The 23,902-nt window shown below is 39.0% G+C and overlaps 1 protein-coding gene across 2 annotated transcripts in view; it reads left to right on the top strand.

Moving 5' to 3' along the window:
- The window catches only part of SYT1 (synaptotagmin 1), a 270,201-nt gene extending 246,864 nt beyond the window's left edge, over positions 1–23,337 (top strand). For both annotated transcript variants that reach the window (XM_008925494.3, XM_008925495.3), the window contains exons 9-10: positions 15,887–16,020; positions 20,232–23,337. In XM_008925494.3, coding sequence (XP_008923742.1) covers positions 15,887–16,020; positions 20,232–20,438 — 341 coding nt within the window. In that variant the 3' untranslated portion in view covers positions 20,439–23,337. The remainder of the gene's footprint in view (positions 1–15,886; positions 16,021–20,231) is intronic.
- Positions 23,338–23,902: the final 565 nt, after the last annotated feature.

The following is a 23,902-nucleotide window of genomic DNA, read 5'->3' as shown; positions in this document are numbered from 1 at the left end:
GCAATATCTATGACAAAATATGTAGTAACTGTCTTGCAAAGGAAAATCTAGTGGACTTAATGCAAAGTTGGGTCCTCGTTAAATAATCTGCTCTGCTGGTCTCTTTTCAGTCGATAGTATAGATACAAGTCCTATAACCTGAAATGGAAGCAAACAGGGCTTCAAACCCCACTATGCTCTATTCCCCTTAAATTTCCATCCAGTACACCAGCATTTCTAATCAGCCACGAACATAACTGAGAAAATGGGATACAACCTCCTTGTTGATTCCAGCTTAAAAAAAAACAAAAATTAACTCAAATTAGCAGAAAGGTGGTTGTAGGCTGAGTTACCCAGTTCCTCTGGGCATCCTCATTGCCTTTCAAAGTGAATCAGTCTGAATTTAGCTACAGCCAGAAGGCTCACCCACACCCAGAGTAGAGTCCAGTTTCCAGGCTCCCACTGGTGATAAGTACTTGAAGGTGTGATGCCCTATGAATGTTTCTGGTCTTCCACCACTGGTTGGTGTCATGACCTGTGAGCTTCTGCTTTACCTTCCTTTGCTTTTGAAGGGTGGATAAGGGTATCTTGGTACAGCCTCAGCTGTATTTTATTTGCTAATGTTCATATAGTTTGTGGATTCGAATAGTTAAGACAGGCTTTCAGAAAAGCAACGCGGTTGGAGCTGACAACAGCATGCAACAACGCCTTATCAAGAAAGGAGAAAATATAAAAATGAAATCAATATGCTAGAGGGTGAGCACTATATAATTAGGAATCTGCAGCTTTATTCTCGTCTCAAAAGCTGTAGAAAGCCATGACTACCATCCTATTTCTGCATTCCCTCAGCTGTTGCTTATTTTCATTCCGAGACAACATGCTGGTTGACAGAATCTTACTGATTTTCTTCCCCTGAACAAATACAAGACATACATGCAATCTTCTTTTTTTATTGTTAGACTACCACCTTCCACAAACCACCTCTCCTCTCAGAAGAGGTGGTAATATTTTCATGGGCAAAAAATTATTTCTGCAACTATTTTTACAATACTTTGCACTAAATTCTGTGGGGAGACCACCCCATTCATTTTGGTTGTGTGAGACAAGGGATAACTTGGGAGCCTGATGGCTGAGAATTAGAAAAATGTGTATATATGACAGTTCCCTACCCATTGCAAACAAAGACAACAATCAGAAGTGACATGCAAGGTTACTAAGGCTGAAATACTGGTGTTGCTTAACACCAGTTAACAATGGCTTAACAATATATCCATCTCATCATTTTTTCTTACTTTCCAGACTGTTTTCTTTCTGTGAAATAACATAGTAAACCCAAAACTTCTCTGAATTTGAGAATAGAAACCCAAACCTTACCTATACCATGCTTTTGTTAAGCATGCTACCATGCAGTGGGGTGTGTACTTGTGCAACAAGTGAGAGGAAGTGGGATAGTTGTGCTGTGACTACTGAGGAGCAGGAGGGGATATGGCACATCGCCAGATATGTGGGGCTGGTGTGTGAGTCCACCGGCAGTCCTTCCTCTCTTTTGGGATGGCATCTGGAGTGTCTGCATCTTGTGAGCAACCATCATCTCACAGCTTCTGCAGTGCACGGAGTAGAGCCAGAGATCTTTCACAGGACAGTTCATTATACTGAGTTTGGATCAGCATATCTTGCAGATCTGGCCCTCATTCACACGTGGAAGATACAAAATCTATAGATTTTAATCACATCTACATGGAATTGAATGCTTCTGCCAATGCCATAATAGATTAGTTACCTTATAGACCCTCTCTAATAAGGACTGCTCATAATAGATCTGTGCACATCATTATCACCATCATGGCTAGGCTTCGTGAACGAAGATTTGGGAAGGCTCTATCCACATTTGTGCACATATACGGACGTATAATAGCAAGTCCTGTGTTCTGCCTCCACAAAGAGCTGAATCATTAGTGAACATATTTCAGGTGAGATTTTCTATGGTCTACAAGGCTGATCACTAGTGAAAGAGCAACTACATCTATGATTAGGGGAAATCTTGGTGAAAGGACCAGAGTGACTGTAAACTGAAATTTATGTCAATAGAGAGTAATTTAAACTGGCTCCACTGCAGTATAATGATGCCTTTCCAGGCAAAAAGAATGTGTTAAAAACATTTGAAGCTGATTATTGATGTGTATCTTGGGATTATTTCACTCGCAGCAATAAAGATATGTAAGGAACAGGGTGTGCTCATATCTGCCAATCTGCTTTTGAGCTACACTTCAGTAAAAAGCATGATAAAAGTAAAAAAGAAGCAGTCATTCCTATTGCTAAGGATTTGTTATTTAAGTATTATTTGTTTCCTCAATCTCTTAGCTTTAGTCATTTGGCTGGAAGGCAAACGCGTTCCCTGTTGATTTATCTCAGCTCAGCCAGGGGCTTTTGCTTTTCGGTTTGATTCCTAATATGGTAGCGACAGCAGATTTTGTCTGCCTTCCAGAGGGCTCCTCTCAGCTCCTGGAATGCAGCAGGGAAAGAGTCCTGCAGAGGCCAACAAAGACAGTTGTAGAATTAAGACTAATAAGGACCAGAAAATGGGCTTCCCCCCATGTGCTGAAATTCCTGCTTTCACTACTATCTAAATCACCGCTTTTCTCTTACTTTATGGGAAGGCTATGAATTGTTTCCCATTATCCAGCTCACTGGTCTTTCTGGGTCACATCAGAAGGCCTGTTTTTCATAAAGTTCAGAAAATATCTACGTCATCACAATAAATGTTTTTATATTAGTGTATGGCTTGAGAGCATGCTGTCGCAGTATCAGTGGATTAATTATAGAACAGAGGAACAATATGGGAATTGAAAAAAACTTAGTATTTCCACTTTTATTTTGTTTTTCTTACCTATTTGATTCAACACTCAACTTTTTAGTGTTCTTAAATATCTGCTGTCAGTAAACTGATTTTTATTTTATTCTTTTTTTTCCTTTTAATAAAATCTTCTTTAGGTCTTATCAAACTCACCAAATCTTGAAATGGCCTTTGCTTGGTGACATATGAAAATCCAAAGGATTAAATTCCTCTACCAAACAGGGTTTCTAAAAGGTTAATGTGGAGTTGGAAATTAATTTCATTCCAAATACAGAACAATAGTGTGCAGTGACATGACTTTGTGATAAGCATTTGTTAAAGCTAAATCCTCCCTAAGCCCTGCAATTGTTTTCCTCTGTGCTAATGGCAAGCTACCCAGAGACTCTCCCTCTCTCTTTTTCTCTCCTGAGGGTATCAGAACAGCAAGTTTATTGTTTGCTAAGTCTTTCTTTTTTTTACTTGAAACCTCAGTTCTCTTTACCACATTCTTTTTAACATTTGTGATCTTCATTTTTAACAGGGGAATATTTTGTCTTTCTGAAACCCACAAATTTAATATCATTGCTTGCTGATTGCCATTGCTGACTTGTACAGTAAACAGAATTTAAATTCTTTCTTACTGCTGAGTGATTGTCTTGACTTTGATTGTTTACAGACAAAGAAAAAAAAAAAGGTCTGTTGTCACCTAGGTACTGACTAATGCAGAAAAATGTTCAATAGGAGTTTCCAGAGGAAAGCTGAAGCATGGGACTCCAGGGAAATTGTTTACTTCACCTTCATGCCAGTGCTTTTTAACAGATGTTAGGGAAATTAACCCATCTCTAACTCCAGATACTTAATACCTTTGAAAATCTTTTCTAATTTTGGTGAACATTGCTTGAAAGAGTATTGTTCTGTGAGCTTAGTTTCACTGAAAATATTTATATTCTCTGTTATACACAACAAATACTACCTTGGTTTGGAAGCAGTGTCATCCACCTTTCCTTTACTGTGGTTTCAATCTATTGATTCCAAATAAAAACACTTATCAGTTTCACTCCTTTGTCATCCTCTTTCTTCTCTCCTCATCTGATAACCACACTCTGGCTTGTCTTTTCAAATATTCCTCCTTTCAGTTCTGAAGAGCCAGAGGGTTTCAGAAATTCATATGTGCTTTATGGATTCCTGGGTTGTTTGATTTTATTACAGATCATGATCCCTTGACTAAACTACAATGAAGATCTTGTTTCAATAGAGTAGCACGCAGAAATATGCTGAGCTGCCCAGATTCGATCTGGTTTGTCAGTGAAGCACAAGATCAGATTGCTTCACCACTTTTGTACCAAATTGGCTATCCGCTGTATAAATTTGTAGCAGGTATCCAAGCTGAAAACTATCATGTACCTTTGGATTTCTGACAGGTTGTGTCATGTTTGACTGCCTTTTAACTTAAAGTGGTGTACAGTCAGTGTTGAATCTGTCAGTCAAATGTCCATTTGTGCCATTAACTGACTGGGGCAATTTGAAGAACAATTTGGCTACCTTGAGGCATGAGCTGTTGGTTGTGTAAACAGGAATACTTCCATCTTTCACCTAATGGCACCATTTTTCAAATTATCTGTCCTCTTGTTTTAGAGCAGGACTAATGTTCTCTGCAGCAGAGCGTTCTTAATGCAGATGCTGTTGGCCTTGAATGCTTGTTCTTTTCCTTGAATCTTAGCTCTTAAATAACTCCTAGTCTTGTTTTTTGTAACTTGTCTGGAGTAAAAAAACAAGGTCAATCATTTGATCTCCCAAGGACTTCAGTACTTCCATGACTCTCCAGTGGGCATAATCTCAATGTTACTCTTGTCTAAGTAAAAATTTGCCTTAAGTTTCAGGTCACTGCTTCTCATTATGTGTAATCAACAGGAATGCGAGCAGGCATTCAGCCTCCCAGCCCTTCCTCTGCAAGTACCCGAGTTAAAAATCTGACCTTCAGGCTTTTAAAACCTTGGGGTTTTTGGTGAAAGTAAAAAATAGGTTTTCACTCAGCTGTCATTTTTGAAAAACAGATGTAACATAGCCGAACTTAGTTGAAACTGCTGGTAAATTTAGCCTACTTTGTAACTTCTCATTCCAAGATTGAGATGAAGATGATGTCCATCCCAATAAAATCTACTTTTGATCTTCTTTTTCTTACTGTGGTTAAATTTAATCCAAACCAAAACCAGTCTTCCTAACAAAATTGGGCCGTCTGGAATGGCCCCTTCCACTCCTTGAGCAGATGCAGTTCTTGTCTTGCAGTGTTTCAAGAATCTTCTCACCATCAGGAAGCACATCAGCCAGGCTTGTCCTTAGCCTTGGCTCTGAGCAGGGAATAGGGAAAAGTTTAATGTGGTCTCTGTGGTTAAACAGGCACAAAAAAAACAACTGTATCATGGGTTGCTTTAGGTTTCATATATGGGATTGGTGGGGTGTGTGTTGAGACAGTAAAGAGTTTGGTCCTCCAAGTTGTACTAAAATTAGGTGCCACAAATAGCCTATATGAATTCCCAAACTACTTTCCAAAATCCTGCTTAACAGACATTAGATGAATTGGAAGGCAGGAGAAAGGGAGAGAAAGAGAGCTGTTAAGTATTTTCTCTAATTCTGAATGCATGTTTTTGTAGGCTAAAAGCAAGACTACAGACATGTATCTTCCTCCTTCCATTTACATTTTTTCCTTAAAGCTTAAATCTAACATTAGATGAAAATAATGAAAACAGAATGAGAACTAAGATTTATATAAACTTCTCAGGTAGAAAAAGTGCTGAGTATTATTTCAAATTGAAACTGAGAACTGGATGCTGATGGACTCCCTTTATACATGCAGCTACTGATAAATGAAATGTAGTTTGAAAGTCTTGATATGTTCTTAAAATAAATATCAACCTTGATAAAGCATAACTAGCATTGGTTTCTCAGCAGTGAAGAGTTCAGATCAGGCTGCTTTACTGGTAGTCACTGATGTTGTAAGACTATTTTTTCTATTCCTTCTATACTGTAGCATTCCTACAGTATTAGTTCTCAGTGCTATTTCTAGTTAAATAGTCTGAATTAAAAAAACATGTCTCCTTTAGGTTGTCTGAGACTGAAAACTTACCTGAATGAGAAGAACAGTTTATAAAGTAGAAGCACTAGGTTTTTATTAAAAACAACAGAATTACTTTGTGGTATATTGGTTTGCATTTTTCTGGTGACTCATTTCTATGAGCTAAGGTAATTGGGTGTTTCCTACCCTTTCTATCATATGTAGATAAAACACCCTGCATGCTTTGCTTTTCTTTTTTTGCTATCCTCTGCTTCTCCTCCCAGCTCACCTAACATTATGTTGGATGTGAGGGTATGGGATACAAGGTCATGACTGAGTTCGCTGCATTTGAAGCAAAATCTCATGTGTAAAAAATATGATAGTTTGGTGATTTTGATCTGATGCAGCCCTTATAACTCAGTTTGCTCATTTTTGAGTGTGTTCCTTCTAAGCCTCTGTGGAAGAATATACGGATTACCCTTAAACTGGGTGTATTCGCTTTTGTCCATGTAGAGACAATCACAACAGTGCCATGCTGACGTGCAGTCAAGCTATAAAATCTTACTGTGGCAATGTTGACATGAAGAGTCAGTAGCACAAAATGTATGTTCTTGCTAGAGTCAATTGCTAATACACTAGTTAGACCAGCTTAATAGACTTTCTCTGTGTTTCAAGTTTGAGTAATTCCTTTGAGTGAAAACTGCCACTCACTCCCATGTGGTTTTCTTTATTACCCAGTAATACTGGAACGCCTCTCTGTCCTCAATGCAGTTTGAGATTAGGACTTGTTTTGCCTCACAGATGCTGGATTTGGGGTTTGGGACCTTTGTGGTGGGTGGGTTTTCGGGATCAGGGAAGTAACCAAAAGAGGAGTATGTTTGTTACCAGTCAGAACTTTATGAAAGGGAAAAAATGTGTCAGTTGTGTTCAGAGGAAAGAAATGAACATGGAAGGTTACTCCCTACGGCACTAATTCTCCATAACATTTGTCCTAAGTAAAGGTGTCTCAGTGCTCAGCCATGGCAAAATACTCTTCTTGAATAGGTGTCATCTACGCTTCTTTCTGACTGGCATTACTTCCTTTCAGTCAGTTCTTTCGATTGGCACAGCCTTTCATGACATGAAAGAAATCCCTGTTTTGGTTTGGTTTTTTGCTTTCTTCCAGTTATTTTTGGGCGTCTTTCCTTACCCTTGTCTCTGTCTGGCACAGTAATTTTCATTCCTAGCTATATAAGCCTGGAAGCACAGAAAAATATTGTCATACAAATAGAAATTCTTGACTAACCAAACCTTTTAAATCCCCCTGAGTTTCTTTCATTCATGTCCCCTAAAATCTTGATGTTCACATCACCACTTAGCAGCATCACCTACTGGGATTCCTAAAGTTGATGCCTTTCCACCATCATCCAGGATGTAGACAAATAGTTATATGCAGTAAATATCCTCAGGAGCAGAGGGTCAAAGATGCTGCTCACACAGGCAAGGTGAATGAGGGCACTTAATGAACCTGGGCCTGGCACCAGCCTTCACTCCACTGGGTAGCTGAAAGGAGCACAAAAAATACGTTATTCTCAGCAGAGCAGACTGAGAACCCATTTCACCTATCTTATAACCTCGTCTTGCTCTCTCAAGAGGTGGGAAATGTAGATTTGGATTCCATCAGCCAACAGAGAGCTCTGGAGAACATTTCCTAAATCAGCAATAAGCAGTTTAACCTCTTGGCTATCAGCAAAAGAGGGGTGGAAGGCAAAAACCTGTGTTTAACTGCTTAATTTTCTAAAAGAAAATAGATAAACAAAAAAAAACCTAAGCTGGCATAGCTGTAGGGAAACAGTGGAGACGAAAACATTAAGTGTAATTCCTCTACATCATACTTTACTCAGGTGTATTGAGGCAGCTCTCCACCCAGGTGTCTGCCCTTCCAAACCCCAGCCTTTGTCATCTGATGCTCCCCATGTGCTCACTTTTTCAGCCTGATTTTTGGATTGCAGCCTCCACTTGGCAGCATGTGCCTCAGTGACGCAGGGCAGTTCTGCCCCCAAACCAGCTCAGGACTGGGGGACTTCAAGATACTTACTAACAGTCCAGTGCAGTACATCATTATGTACCCAGCTGCTGTTGTCTTCTGCTAAAACATCCCACAAGGTCTGCTCTTTAACCTTGGGTTGTTTGGGGTGTTCTGTATTCTGTGCTTCTGCTTCTCTCTTCATTCTCCTGCCTGTTGTTATTCTGCAGTCCATATGTATTCCCCCTTCCCTCCTCCCAAGTTCACTTGAGGACAGTCTTTTGAATCTCTCTAAGCCTCTATGTATTATCTTCTGGTATTTTCAGTGCCACCAATTTAATAAATAAAAATTTCTTTTTTTTTTTAACTCTATATCATCAAAAGGCATTACCTAAATTCTAACTCAGCAGTCTGCTGGAATTTGCTGCCTGAGGTATTGCCAGTTTGCTTTGATTTCAGTCTGGATTCCTATACTGGAGAGTCTGCCTATATCAGCAGCCCAAATTAATACCTCCCCACCATTTGATATAAATGCCTCCTTCATCTTAGTTGCTATTGTATTATTTCTATTTTTATACAAGCATTACATTACAATATGCTTTTTTTATTTCTTTATTCATTATCTAAGATTGCAGGTGTCCTTCTCCAGTATGTTAAAGTTTTAAAATGTCATGCTGTCTCTCCCCCCTCCTAACTACATTCAAGCTTCGTGAGCAGTCAGTTTCTTCCTGTTTGGTGCAAATAAATGCAAGGGAACAAGGTTTACTGCTTTGATGCATGTAGTTTCAGTGTAATCACACGAGGTGCTTGGTTGAGTTGCTTTGCTTTTCCAAGAGTTTTCTGTGTTTACCCACAGCCAAAACTCAAGGTGCAGTTTCCTGTGGGTGCAACCCCATTTGTTGCGCCTTATAAAACTATTTGTATTGCCTGTGTGTAGCTGTGCTGAAATGAACCCTTTGGATGCAAGAGACAGATCAGCTGCCCTTGCTCTGGCAGTAAACGTAATCATAAGCTCATAAGCACTAATTTGTGCTGTTTTTAAATAAGAGTTTTGGCTTCCTTTTTTTTTTCCCAATTTTCTGCTACTTTCCCCATCTGGCACTATAACATTTGTTATGTTCCAGTTGGAAGCACTGTGGGTGGAATTTCAAACTTGAGAGCTGGCTGAATAGCCCTTAGGCCACTGTGAATGTTTCTGTTTCCACTGTCAGCTCTACGTGTTCAGCAACCTCAGTTTGGGATTTCTGAGTGAGGGAATCATCAGCTGTCTGTCTGTTTTATAGCACCTCCTTCTTCCCAAAGCTCCCTGGTTCTCTGAATTCAGCATTTCAATAGCAACTTGACAGTCATCTAACTGTACACCAGTGCAGAGTTGTTACTTTGAGACTACTTTGCCACACTCTCCATTTAACTCTTTCCATTATAGGCATTCCCCATCATAAAAGGATTCCTAAACTCCATTATTCCTATGAGAATATGTCTAATGTTATTGAATGTGAAATCACAAATATTTTCCTTTATAAATTACCCAGTCTTACAGCATCTTCTTTTGAAGATGCTGATGGAAATAAATAATCCAAAGTCATCTAACTTGTTACACTATGACATATAATATGAGCATAAAAGGGCCTGATGGGAGTGTGCTTTATGTGTGTGCACTGCATCTGGAGCAGTCCATCCATGGGGCACAGACAGGCATTAGCAAGTGTGGTATGAGTCTTTTTAAGCTAAACTGTTCACAGCTATCATGGCCATTGGGACAGCCCATTTGGACTGCTTGCAGTTTATCGACTCCATTCATGGCCAGTACCCTACTGGGTGGTGTTGGGAGAATCTCCCAGGCACACCACTCAATCCTCAGCCCCGTAGTGAAAGTGATTTTAAAATGTGTTTTGCTGGAGTCAGGACTGGCATAGATTCTGCACAGAAACCTACAGCAAATACTTCTTGCTACCTACCTCTCCCTTGTATTGATCAAATACTGGCTCCATCTAAAGACTTGGCCCATAGCATAAAGTAATCTGCAGCCTGGTGGGGTTATGGAAACTATGATGAGAGAAGCTAAATACCAACATTAGCTGAGAAGTAGACATTATGTAGCAAGTAAGCTTTAAAAAAAAATAATCACAACAGTCCTGTTTTTAAGGAAATCTGTTAAGAAAAAAACCTCACAAACCATACATTTTATGCCACAAGAATTGTTTCTAATGAGAGTGTTTTCCAGTATTTCCCTTGAGACATCAGCTGCTCCATAAAAATAATGTCCCAACTTTAATTTGCTCATTTGTGGAGGAAGGTAGAAGGCCTAAGAGCTAGTGTCAATGAATATAAACTACAACTTCTATGCAGGCTAGAAGGTACCATAGCACCTGTACTACTTCTTAGTCATTGTACCATATATTGTTTCTTCCCCAGATTGTTTCTTTCCCCCTCTGGCTTTTCTTCCTGTTCGAAGCTTTCCATTCATCTGAAAAATACTAGTTCAGACAATCCAGGCACAATATCACTCTAAACTCATTATTTCAGAGACTTTAATTAACCCCTCTCATCCAAGCATGAATAAAAAAAAAAAAAAAAGTCAGGGGAAATTATCCATGGCCTGGATGCCACAGGCATCGTGTGAATCATCCCTCTCTCTCAGGAGGAAGGGTTTATATGCCCACAGAGGAAGCATGTCCCATGATTCCTGGGAAAAATCAGCAAATCTATGGGAACTCCCAGGAAACTGCTTCCTGTTTTGCTTTGCTCTTAGAGGCCTGCTGCTTTCCATAGCACAGCTCTGGCATATGCTGCTGTTACAAAGGCAGAAGCATGCAGATATTGCTGATGCTGTCAGCCTTCATCCCGGGCACAGTCTCTATAGAAAATTAAATCTTTTGCTGTATTAAATGGCTGTTCTCCCTGCTGCTCACCAAGAAGGCTTTATCTGAAGCCTATTTGTACCAAATAGGAATAGGTGAAGGGTGCAGTATTGAATCCAGCCCTGCTCCAGCTCTGGTCTAAGGCCTTGGCTTGGTCTTTCCTCAGCTGATTATGGCTCTTTAGCATGGAACTAATGATCCATCCTGCAAGTCACGCCTGTCCTAACTGCATTTTCACAGCTATTTGTAAAGCTGCATTTCCAAACCTGATTTTCTTTACTTCTTGGATCAATTTCCAAGCTCTTTGGGAATTCATTCTGCTTCCTGGAATGGAAACTCTACTGTCCACTGACACCTTTGCTCTAAATGTCAGTGATGTGTGCTTTGGCATGGGTTGGGCCTAAATTTTCTTCTGACGGAGGAAAAAAACCATGCTAATGAGCACCCAGTTATCTCGAACATTTTGAAGACAAAAATACAGCTGGAGGCAATTCTGGCATCATATTTCTTCTCTGTTTCTACATTTTAGTTGAGAACATCTCATTACAGTGTTTTGTCATATGAAACTATTCAGCTGTATCTATGACTAGTTTGTTCTGGCTCAGTTTTTTTTCCTGGTAATCATGTTGGGCTTACTCAAAGCTTGTAGAGGGTTTTCTATGATCCCACTGCACAGAGCTGCATGGCATTTTTTTCTTTAAACCATTAAGCTCCACACACACACAGTCTCGGGACTGTATTTGCACACCAAATCAATTCCAGTGTTATTCCTATATCATTTTTCAAAATTATCAACTTCTAGGTGCTTTCTTTTCATATTTTGATTAGATTATAGAAGCCTTAAAATTATTTAAAAAAAGATGGACACTGTCCTTCTGTTTCCATTCAGAATAAACCGTTGTATTAAAACCATCCCAAACCAAGTATGTTGCTGGTGCTTTTTTGCTGAAGATCCATATAAATGGAAATTTTTGTGCTGAATTCTCTCCTACCTATGTAAAAAATGATTTTTCATTGATTACTGATCCCTATACCAAATTTTTTGTCTTAAAACCCACTGAGAATCAATTATTCTTAAGTTCCACCTTTTCCTCACATATTGTCATTTGCCACAATTTTCTTTTCTTGAGTTGTAGTATTTTTTTCTCACCGTAAAGTTTGCTTTTGTAAAATCTCTAACAGTGAAGTCCATCTCATTTACACTGTGTCTGCAATTAGTCATTATTATAAGAGGGTTTCAACTGTGTGTATATATATATATATGCCCCATGGTCCAAATGACTCCAGAAGTCTTGATACAACATACCATTTCAATTACCTTTTAAATAATGTATTGGCATCTGATTACAAATTTCAGGAAAACAAAATGTGTCAACTGGTTCCCCAGTGCTTTAATAGCTGTTCAGCTAGCCTCCATTGAGACATTACTGTAAAGTCTACAATGCACAATTAGTTACGAATTTTACATCTTTTTAGCATTCATGGGTAGACCGTTAATGAGGGAATAAATAGCACAATTTTATTTAATCCCACACACTCGTTAAAGTGAATTATTAAGCAAAAGACACACAGCTATTCTGTCCCCTTTGGCACAGGGACATCTGGATGCAACATCCTTTCTTTCAGATAGATGGGTGAGGTCCAACCACAGATACTTGTGGATGTAATGTGGTTCTAAATCCCTGTTTACTTGAAAAGAATAAAACTGTTTGAAAAACCAGTGATGTTCTCTCATGGAGAGAAATTAGTATTTTGGGGTACAATTTATTTGAGTAAAGATAGATATTTACTCTGGAATAAGATAACAATCCAGAGTACATAAAGAGATGCTTATTTATTTTCATTGGCATCAGATGTAGACATTTCTACGTGGTCAGAAGAGTTCTGCCCTTTATGCCCAGGCTAGGCACTTAACAGACAATTTTTCATTGCAGGGCTGTACTATCAGTTCTGTCATCCTTACTAGTCTCAGTTATTCAGTGACACTATTTACATATTAAAGTATCACTCAGCATGAGTAATGGCGTCAGCACAGAGGTTATGTTGCAGGTAGAGAGGAGAGATGTTTCCATTTGCACTAAACCTCATCTCACAAAAATCACTGTAGACTGACACTTCCCAAAGGTTCTGCTTTCTTTTGATTAGCATCCCTTCTTCCAATAATTGACTCCAAGCAGTTCTGCTTCTGTTATTTGGTGGAAGAGAATTATTCAGAGATTTATTCATGTAGTCACAAGAAAGTCTGTGCTTAGGTATTAGGTTTTCTGTATGGAGTGCAAGCACATAGATTACTGGGGAGTTGAGGGAGTTAATGCCATGGAATATGGGAGACTGTAACTGAAGATAATGCAGTGGTAGAGGGGCTTACATGTGGAACACAGAGAATGAGGAGAGGGGAGAATTAGCCAAGACTAGGACACTTCAAAAAAATGGGACGTGGATATACAGTCTGAGGATAAACTCAACCAAAATCTCTAATAGCCCATCTATTTACTTGAGCTGGACACCCTCTTATGATTTTAAAAGTTTGTGATGAGTAAACTTATTTAATACTTTCTTCTGAAACAAGAAAAGAAGAAACATGGTTTCAGTTAAGTGACATCCAATTCTTATTTGGATTAGCATGACAATTTTACACTCAGATGAAAAAATATTAGAATATTTTATCATATGCCCCCCTTCTGTGCTCCATTTGGTACCTCTGCCACTTACAGTTCTGCACTACGGTGGTACCATTTGAGTCTTTCCTACTAAACAACTGGCATTTGACTGAGCCTAACTCAAATCCCCAGAGTGACAAACAGAAGAAACTGATCAGGACATGAAAAAGAAACCACAGAAACCTATCTTCTGGGTCTTGTCCCATGGCCATGAGTTCTCTGGGGTCAGGTTTTGCTCTAATACCAGCATGAAGACAGAAACTGTAGAAAGTCAATAGAAGCATATCATTTAAAGTAAACATACACGTAGATGTACAAGCACTCACATATACTGATTTCTAGGTTAAGAATATTTTTCTCCAAAATATGGATTTTTTTATCAAGATAGGAATATTTCTGCATCACTTTATATATCATTATTGTACAGTTCCTAATGGACATATGAATAATCATCAAATCTGTGTATATTGTCTGTGCACAGGCACAGATCAGTAAAGGATTGGCTTATATTGCCAATATTTATTTTAATAGAATTATTCCATTCTAATCCCCTTCATAATAATGTCTTACTGTAGTGTTTAGCCTTCCAGCTCATTCTAGTTACTTAAATTATATTTTGACAGCATCTTATCTCATTTTCATATCTTAACATTCTACCACTTACTCCTTGACTACTGAACTTTCTTAATATGTATTACCTACACCTAAACCATCATTTTCACGTTAACACAATTTTGCATTCTGCATGGAGCCTCAGCAAAAGTAATAAGTTTTTCTCAAGTATCAAGTAATGTTGAAGGAGTCCAGATTTGCCCGTTTTTCGATCTTCAAAACCGTGTGTGTAGTGATGTTGAACTCAGTATTAAAAAAAAGTAGACCTCTGTTGGCTTTTTGCTAGCATTTTGCTCTTCACATGATACTCCTTAATTCATTGTGCAGCCATACGGAACCCTTACAATCCCCTGTCTTGCCTCAAGCATAAACCTACCCAGATTTAATTTCTGTTTGAACTTGAGTCTTTTGAGGGGGAAGGAGTCTTAACCCTCTGTTACAGAGAGTTCACCACAGACACTGAGAAGCTATTCCAGCTGTTTCAATCTTACTGCTAAAATATATGCCTATTTCTAAGTTAGAATTTGTCTAGTTTCTTTTCACAGCCATTGGATCTTATTTTACCTTTGTCTGCTACCTTCACTGAAGAGTCCAGTACCAAAATTATACTCCTTTCAGAGGATGAAGTCATTCCAGTAACTTAACTATCCCAAACATCTGGGTCTTCCATGGAAAGGCATATTTTGACTGTAGAAGAGTGCAATTACTCTTCTAAACATTAATTTCATTGCACAAAATTTCAGAGTCACAAAGCATGGTTTGCTCATAGTATAAGTACAGTGTTCATTTGTCCTTCTTCTGTAGCCCTAGCCTTTTCTCAGGAGGGAAAGGAGAAGCCCTCTCCTTTGACAGTTTGCATTCAGGCTCTTTATGCTGCAGGTGACTTGTAGCTGGCAGGCACTTAACACAGCCTTTACCATCTCACTTGAGGGAAGGCTTGCCTTGATCTGCAGCACAGTTCAGCTGTCTAAAGCCAAAGAGATGCCTACCCAAATTTTTCTGACAGTACCATACAAGTTGTTAAAAAGGATGAGCTTGAGATGTTTCAAATGGTGCTTTGTAGTACTCCTAAACAGAAAAATAACTGAGCTCAGTGAAGGTACTGCTAATTAACACCACCGTGAAAGTTTTGCTTGCACAAGAAATACCTGACTAGGTACCAAATGAATTCTTGTTACTTCGCCACCAGAAGTTGTTCAAAATAACAATAGGAATTCAATAGCGAGTGGCAAACCACATTTGTAAATTATACTGATACCATGGCCTCCGCCTTACTCTGGCTGCATGCAGCACTAAGGTAGAGAGCTGGTATTTAAGGGGCAGAGACCTTTCCTGCACAGCAGTCTGGCCATGCCCAGACCCATGGACCCTGTGCTGTGTCACAGCTCACCACCGGGAGGTCACAGGATGGGAAAACCATGGTGCAGCACCTGCCCAAGGAACAATGGGAATAGCTGCCAGGAGGTTGCAGAGCATCCAGACACCCCAGCCCTGTACCCATTGTATGTGCATTTGGCAGCACTCACCAGTCTTGGGAAAACCACCCCACAACCCATTGCTAAGAAATGCTTGCAGTACATAAATAATGTTAAAGTAAAAACATTTCCATGATGGTTAATGAGGTATGGAACAAAGTTAGATGGAATTTACCTCTCCTTTGCCATGTTAAGGAGATAATGCAATAAATATTTTGTACCTTTTTCTGTCAGGAATGTATCACAATCATACAGGACTTTTTCTATAGTAGAAATGAAGACTTTGTTTAAATACAAGCTGTAAGGGTTTTCTTTTTTTTTAATCTACTTTTACTTGTGTGCGATTAAAATTTGTAGAAAAGACACAGAACTATCCTTCTTAGCTCTACTTCTTCTCTTGAATGCTTAGATCCCTATGTGAAGATCCATCTGATGCAGAACGGTAAGAGGCTGAAGAAGAAAAAGACTACAATTAAAAAGAACACTCTGAATCCCTACTACAATGAGTCTTTCAGCTTTGAAGTACCCTTCGAGCAAATTCAGGTAATGTCAAACAGTGTTTTGTCTTCCCTCTCCATTCCATTTCTCAGCCCTTATAAATATTTAGCAGGAATCTTGTTAATTATCATGTGTGCATGCCTTCATTAGCACCTAGGTGCCAGTCCTGTGCTGAGTGTGACTGCTTCAAGAGGGAAATGATAAAATGCAAAGTACTTATGAAGTTTTGATTCATTAGTGAGAAATGGATAACTGACATTTTCTGTCAACAGAAATGGATTTTGGAAAAAAAAATCCACAGGGAGATAGTGAAGGAATGTGCCAGCAAAACGGTATAGGGATAAAAGAAAAGGCATATATAGCATTTTTTCCCCAAATTATTGGAAATAATAAATTGGCATCATCTGTTAAATCGTGTTCCTTACTCATTTATTGGCCCTGTTCTTTGAAAGCACTGCAGTAAAAAGTAAAAAACCTAATTCATCCACAACTTTTTTTTCAGTCATTCACTACACTAGGACAACTTTTTCAGTGATTCCTACGTCCCTTGGAAAAAGGCATTTGAGAATCTCAGGGGTCAGTACTGCTCTCTTGGCACTTCAGGAGAGCTCCAGCAGTTGTCCAGAGCCCAGACTTAAGGGTCTCGGAAATCAGCACAGTGAGCTGGAAGTCACCTACATTAGCCATGGGAAATACCAGGACAAGGCATTGTGTAAATCTTTTCAGGGACTGTGACCTGCCTTGCGGCTACTGGGAGGCAAGTAATCTCTCAGAAGGGAGGTTTAACTTCTTTTGATGTTAACTGATCTTTTATCACAAGAGAGAAGCTCTTCTTAACCATCTCAGGAGGCATGTGAGAAAAGAACTTCATGGTGGCTTGCCACCCACCCATGGAGCCCCAGAGCCATGGAAATGTTAAGCAATACAACAGCTTTTCTGGGTGGAGCTGAGTGGGGAAAATGTCCTTTCAGGGGTCTCCTAGTTTGAATGACCATAATTAAAATAGTCTGGTAATACATCCTTTTGTGGCTTGTAAGAGAGGGTTAGGTATGAGTCAGGTGCCAAAAGTTTAAATGGGTTTAAATGGCTTGGACAAAATTGGGAGCCCCCTCTGGATTAGATGAGAGCATGGTATGGGTTTTCACACTCTGTATCTTGCATTTTGATAGTAACTGTACTGGAGAGAAGCCTGGGAGCCAAGGCCTATATTTCAAGTAAAACTGTGTGCTTGCATTTTATTGACTTGGTACTGACAAACATAATAAAATTAGACAAGGTGAGGCAGTAGGAACAGTGACTTGGATACATGACTAGTCCGTTTACAGTTTCTTCATGCCCTTCAGCATATACAGGTGTCTATGGACTCTAGGAATCAAAAAGTGAGAAACCCAGTGGGGCCTAATTTCCCTTGATTTTAATGAAAGCTGGTCTATGTCCTTGTGAAAGACCTCATAACAAGCGTCAGAGACCCAGAGGCAAAAAAAAAGAGGAATCAAATCAAGTCTCTTTAGCAATTTAGGCAACGAATATTTTGATTTCTAAATAGGGACAGGATTGAGGAACTGGAATGGGCAACTCCAAATAACCAGATAAGAGCTTTGGCATGGTTAGAGGCATTCTGTAGGTACTTGACCATTTTGCCTTCTAATCCTAAGTCATTTTTGTAAGGTGGATATAGGTCCTTTAAAAAGTATTGTGGTTTAGATGTTTAAATTTTTGTCTTTTTTTATATATATATAATTTTATTAGAACTACTTTATAGCTCCTACTTGAGTATATAGCCCCAATTTTAAATCTGCAATTATAGACTTTGGTCATATGCCAATGTATTTTGGAGTTAGTTATAAAAGACTGTATTTAGAAGTTATTTCATTATGGATACTGAAGTGATTTCATCATTAGAAAAACACTTTTTAAATTATATTTAGACTTAATATGGTAAGGATTACTGGGACTTTCAGGAAATTCAAATAAAAGTCATTAAGCAAACTTATACAAATTTCTTGATTGTTGGAGAACAAAGGGAAGGGAGGTTATGAAGAGAAAGCAGCTCAGTAGCAGTACATATATATAATTTTAAATGAGCCAAACATTAACATTTTCAACAATATAATAGTGACTATGGATTCTGGCTCTTAAGGGAAAGAAAGTGATGTCTTTAAGGGTAATGATGTCTTTAAGGGTAATGGGAGAACACTACTGGGAAGTCAAATCCTGTTGCTACAGGCAGATCAGGCATGTGTTTTGCCACAGCAAAACAGACTGCCTCTGTAGGCAGCAATGTCTCCAGGCCCTTTCAGTCCAAAGGGCTTAATCACACTGGGAAACTGCTAATCCAAGTGTTTATTAGGAGAGGTGGTGCTTTTCTGAGGTTACCAGCGCCTTTTGGGTTTTGCAGTACAGCTGCTCCTTTAATATATGGTACAAAGGCAAAGAGATGCTCACATTTCTCTGTAGGTTTAGGCCAGACACCACGAGGTGAGAATCATCTCGGAGTTAATCATCTGAGCTAGCTGTTCTTACATTTTACAGAGCAAGGAAAAGGGGCTTTCATTTACAGTGCTCATTTTTGTCTTACAATTAACACTAAAAAATCCAACAGTAACTAGCCCTCAAGCCTCTAGGCACAGCAGGCAAGCATTTTTTTGTACTGTAAATAAATAGTCTCATGCTTACGTTTTATATCTGTGATTGTACCATGCATCTAAAACATAAGTGTTCATTTGGGGAGCGTGTATTGCAAACAGCAACACTGAAACATAATTTTGGAATCTAGAAATACATGCTTCAGGATATTGCCTTTTATCCTGAGTGCTCTGGGGAGAGAGAGTCTTGAGTTTGATGTACATTTTTGTCACCAGCAACTATATAAATACTTTAGTGCCTGTTGGACTCATCTCTTTCTCTGGCTCAGTGATTTGTACAATCCTGTAAGGGAATGGACTTTGTAATATAAACCTCATGAGCCTGCTCTTGCTACTTTTAAAAGATAATCCTTTTACAAGCACTGAAATTAATCATTCTAGTAAGAAGTCCAGATTGTAGATATATTTAAAGCCTTAAGTTTAAAAAACTGATTCTTGAGAATAAAAGATTTTTCTAGAAGAAATGTTTTTCAGGGCTTTTCTTGCTCTTATTCAGGAAGCTCACACAGGAAGCTCCTGATAAGAAATCAGGAAAAGAACTGTATGTTCATCTTTAAAAATAAAGCTCTGTAAGGAGAAGTGTTCACAATTTAGTAAAATCAGCCCAAGGCTATGAACATAGGTGCTGTTGGGGAAGAACACCACTCCACTGAAGGAATAGCTGTATATGCTCTTTTGACAAATATTAAAGACCTGAAGGAGAGGAATGTTTGCATTTGCACACAAATGCATACCCAAAGCTTGGCTTGAACATCTCCCATTGTGCCCCAGTCTAAATGAATGGAAAATTGTCTGTGAGCTGTGACAGATGGGCTCGCACAAACTTTGTGTGACTAGTTTAACTCTCTTTGCCAGAGGTCACCATTCCTGCAGAAGTAACACTCCCAACATCAGCTCAGTCATAGGCACTGTCACTGTGTCAGAGCCCCAAGACAGTGGAGTTTTTACATCTTTTCCAACTTTCATGAGCATGCAGCCTGTTTTCTAGACTTCTTTATAAATACACAGAATATACATGGTATACACACATACTTACACGTGTGCACATGCACACACACACAAAGGGGGGTGTGTGCGTGCGTGTGTGTCTATGTGTTTAGTAAGCATAAGGGCTGTCTTCTGAATTTATCTGCAAATACCTGACTAGCATGCTGGATGGATGGGTAAGAGTTGTTTAGAAGCAGAAAGGCAACTAACAAAATGGAGCACAACATTGCAAACATTAATTTGGGGTAGAGCCATTTCTGAGCTTTAGCTGTTAACTTATTTACTTCTCTGTAAGTATTATATTAAACAATAATGATGTGTTAAATTGCACAACTTTTGAATTACCTTACCTGTAAGTTGTTAATCTGTTAAAGGAAAAACAATCAACCCCAACGTCCATATGAAGGGGGCGAATTACAAGTTAACAGGGAGGTTGTAAAGTTAATTTGATTTGAAAGGCTTACAAAGACAAAAGTTTGAATTTGCTTCTCACTAGGGGAATCTGCTCAGGCTGTCACACACCCCCTTCATGGCTTCTCCACTGCAGTTGTCTCTTCCCACATTCATGCCCGCCCACCTTCCCTTTAAGGTCATGCTCACTGCTCTTTCTCTGTCTCATTGTAGAAAGTGCAAATTGTTGTGACTGTTTTGGACTATGACAAGATTGGCAAGAACGATGCCATCGGAAAAGTCTTTGTGGGCTACAACAGCACTGGAGCGGAGCTGCGGCATTGGTCAGACATGTTGGCCAACCCCCGGCGGCCCATCGCACAGTGGCACACCTTACAGCCCGAGGAGGAGGTAGATGCCATGCTGGCAGTCAAGAAGTAAATTAAATTAAATTAAATTATGAAGAAGAAAAAGAAGAAGAAGCCTTTCTGCATTTGCCCACATAGTGCTCTTTAGCCAGTATCTGTAAATACCTCAGTAATATGGGTCCTTTAATTTCAGCCATGTGTTCCTGACACAGATCAGTTGTACTTTTAAATTCCCATTTTAATTTGCACAAATTTAAAAGTAGAGAGCCTTTTAAAGGCGCTTCATTTCACCACTGTCCCCCGATCTACTCTTCTTTTAAGCAATATGATGTGTAGATAGAGCATGACAGAAATTATTTATTGTATGACACAGTTGTATATATACACCAGTATGCTGAGAATTTATTTCTAGTTTGTGTATTTGTATGTTGTAAGCGTTTCCTAATCTGTGTATATCTAGATGTTTTTAATAAGATGTTCTATTTTAAATTATGTAAATTGACTGAGATATAGGAGAGCTGATAATATATTATAGGGTAACTATTGTATCGTCTGCATTCCAGAAAAAAAAAAATCCAACTTGTAAGGCACTAGTAGTGTTACACTGACATCTTAAAGGACAACTTAAATCTGAGCTTTCAACTGGACCATCCTAATAACACACTTCACATCCACAGTGAATCTTGGAGGGGCAAATCCAACTGGGTAGACATCTTTCACAGGCAACTTAGCATGATCTGAGCAGTTCCGTGGCTGACCTCAAGGAGATGTAGCCAGAAGCCAGGATACAATTTTTTTGTATATATTCCAAAGCAAACACAGACTGCAATGGCTTTAGATAGAAAGTTGAGGAAGCAGTTCCATCGGAGGCAACAATTTCATCTAACATATAAAGACAATTGCAGAGGTTGTGCAGGGAGGGGGAGGAGGGAGATGCAGCAGTAGCAAAATTCTGCCATGAAAAGAAGAGTAGCTCTCCATTATCACCTTTATACAAAATTTGCATACTGTGAATTCCATCCACGATTTCACATTATAATGAGTTTGCACATTAGAATTTGTAACAAAATATTTTATTATACTAACTCAGATTAGAAGGAATGCAGAATATTTTTTAGACACAGTCGTGTGAGTTTATTATACAAAATAGTTTCATGGTAAACAGACAGTATTGTAATCCCATCAGAAGATGACAAAATTTAGCCATAGTTCTAAATGCACTTCAAAGTAAGCCAAAAGAGAACAGCTAGTGACCTTTTATATACTATTTATACTTAAGTTTTAATTTGTCCTTTAAAAAAAAAGTGAAAACAAAGAACAAGTTCTAGAAAACTGAAGTAACCTCTTCTGTATACTAGATGCTCGTTTCAGGAGGAGTTTTTAAATGTTTTAAATGTTATTATGTAGTAAATGGCACTATTATGAAGCTATTAGTCATTCCATAAGAGTCTTGAAAGACTGCTCTGTGTATCACTGTGACTGCCGTGTGTGCTTAGAAATGTAGTTTTCTCAGTGGATAGCAATCAATTTATTCCGTAGTGATATTGTAATAATACTGCCATTCCCTTCTACTGCACTGCCGAAGGAACGCGTAGCACAAGCAGTTCTAGTTATTATGGACCAATTTAGAACTGGAGAGCTATGCGGGGGACAAGGATGCTATAGTGAATGGGTTGACCACGCAGCATTTTGTCAAGCCCTGTGCAATACTCTACATTTCAACTGCCCTCAACCCCTGCTGTTTTATGTAGACAGTCATCTTATAGCTACCCAGCATGTCATCTCTGCTTGTACCATCTCATCAAGTCATTTAGGACATCACTTCTATCTCATGTACCGTCCTTTGAGGCCCCTCGCTTATCTTTCCAAGCTGTGAATATATTTATAATTCTTTGAAGAGTTCATTATTTTCAGCAATGCAAACTACCCCAGAAATGTGGAAATGCTATTGCTTTTGGAGGGAGGCAGGAGGATTAACCATTAATGTTCTTATCAATCTGCTGCATCTAACAGAAACTACTGAAATAACAAAGATGAATGTAATCAGAGAACTGTGCACTGAAAACTAAATTCACAGCCTCCCTCAAGGCTCTGCTTCTGGGAGAGGTGTGACAGCCTGAGGGGTCAGTGCAGCGATGGCCAAGCACCACTGTTTTTCAGTACTTTGAGGGTAAAAGCAGCAACAGCAAAGATGTGGGAAGAGAATAAAAGCCTGGATCTCTCCCCACCTCCAAAAGTGAGAATAGCAAGATGCATTTTCTTTCTTTTTTTACATGAAACACAGAAAAAACACAAGCGAGACATTTTCTGATAGAAACAGGCACATACATGCAAAGCATCAAGCTGGAATATTTTAAAATCTTATCCTTAAGGACCAAACCCCACCAAAGAGAAGAAGTAGACAGTCAGCTTTCCAGCCTGCGAGCTTCATGGTCTCCAGCTTTCAGTTGTTCATTCAGGATAGCTGCAAGTTCAACATGCCAGGACTGACTCATTGTGTTAAGGTATTCTTAATGCTTTCTCTTCCTACACTGCCAGACTGAACGTCACCCTAGAACTGGTTTGTAAGGTACAATGATTCTCAGAGACTGAACCTGCCATGTGACCAAGATGACATTTTCATCCTCAAAGAAGCCACATGTACCTTTCTGACAAAGCTGTGTGAAGTATTAGAATCTGATGCTGTAGAAAGATCCTAGTTGCCTTTGTGTATATTTACTGCCTGCTTGAGTGTTTCTCTGTGTGGGTTTTCTCTGTATCTTGTAGAAATGTTTGGGGTGTTTTATCCTGCCATATCGCTCGTGGCCCGCGAGCTGACAACTTTAGCCGTATTTTACCTTCATTTTTGATGAGGTGGTTTATATTTTGTTTCACTTTGTGTAGTGACTTCCCACAGTAGAGTTTTCCAATTGTCGTTAAAATAACATACATATTACACAGATATTCAATAAAAATGTTTTATTTCCTGTTGATGTTCTGGCATTTCTCTTTTGATCTAAAACTTTGAAGACATTTCACTCCAGGACTTTCACATAATATCATACACTTTGAAGTATTGCAAGTGAAATAGCACAGCACTTTTTGAGGGGCTGTGAAAAGCTGCTTTCATCAGTAAGATGGTCACAGCCAGCAGCACTCCAGTAGATGAATTCTTCACCTCTATTGCAGATGAAGGACTATTACCTTGTTTACCCAAGAGCCTGATTATTTGCCTCCAAACCCAGTACTCTCTATCCAAACGTGGACTAGTTTCTATACCACAACAAAAACTGCCTAGTTACCTACACATCACTTTTCTTCCAGACAGTTGTGTTAGAGCCGTGGTTGAAGTTTTCATTTGGAGAGAGATGGTATATTTTAACCTACATCCAAGCACTACTTCTAAGCTGACCATAAAATCAAGCCTCTTACAGACTAAAGATCATTAAATAAAACCTTTAACTGGGGAGGAGGGGCAGTGGGGAGAAGGTATTGGAGGAAGTGAATAGAGAGGGACTTCCTACAACAGCATGTAGTGATAGGACAAGGGGGCATTGT

This window comes from Manacus vitellinus, unplaced genomic scaffold, assembly GCF_001715985.3.
Source record: "Manacus vitellinus isolate BGI_N305 unplaced genomic scaffold, ASM171598v3 scaffold_5_pilon, whole genome shotgun sequence".
In the NCBI taxonomy this organism is placed as follows: domain Eukaryota; kingdom Metazoa; phylum Chordata; class Aves; order Passeriformes; family Pipridae; genus Manacus; species Manacus vitellinus.
The sequence above is the reverse complement of the archived record's forward strand: the minus strand, read 5'-3'. Positions and strand labels throughout refer to the sequence as shown.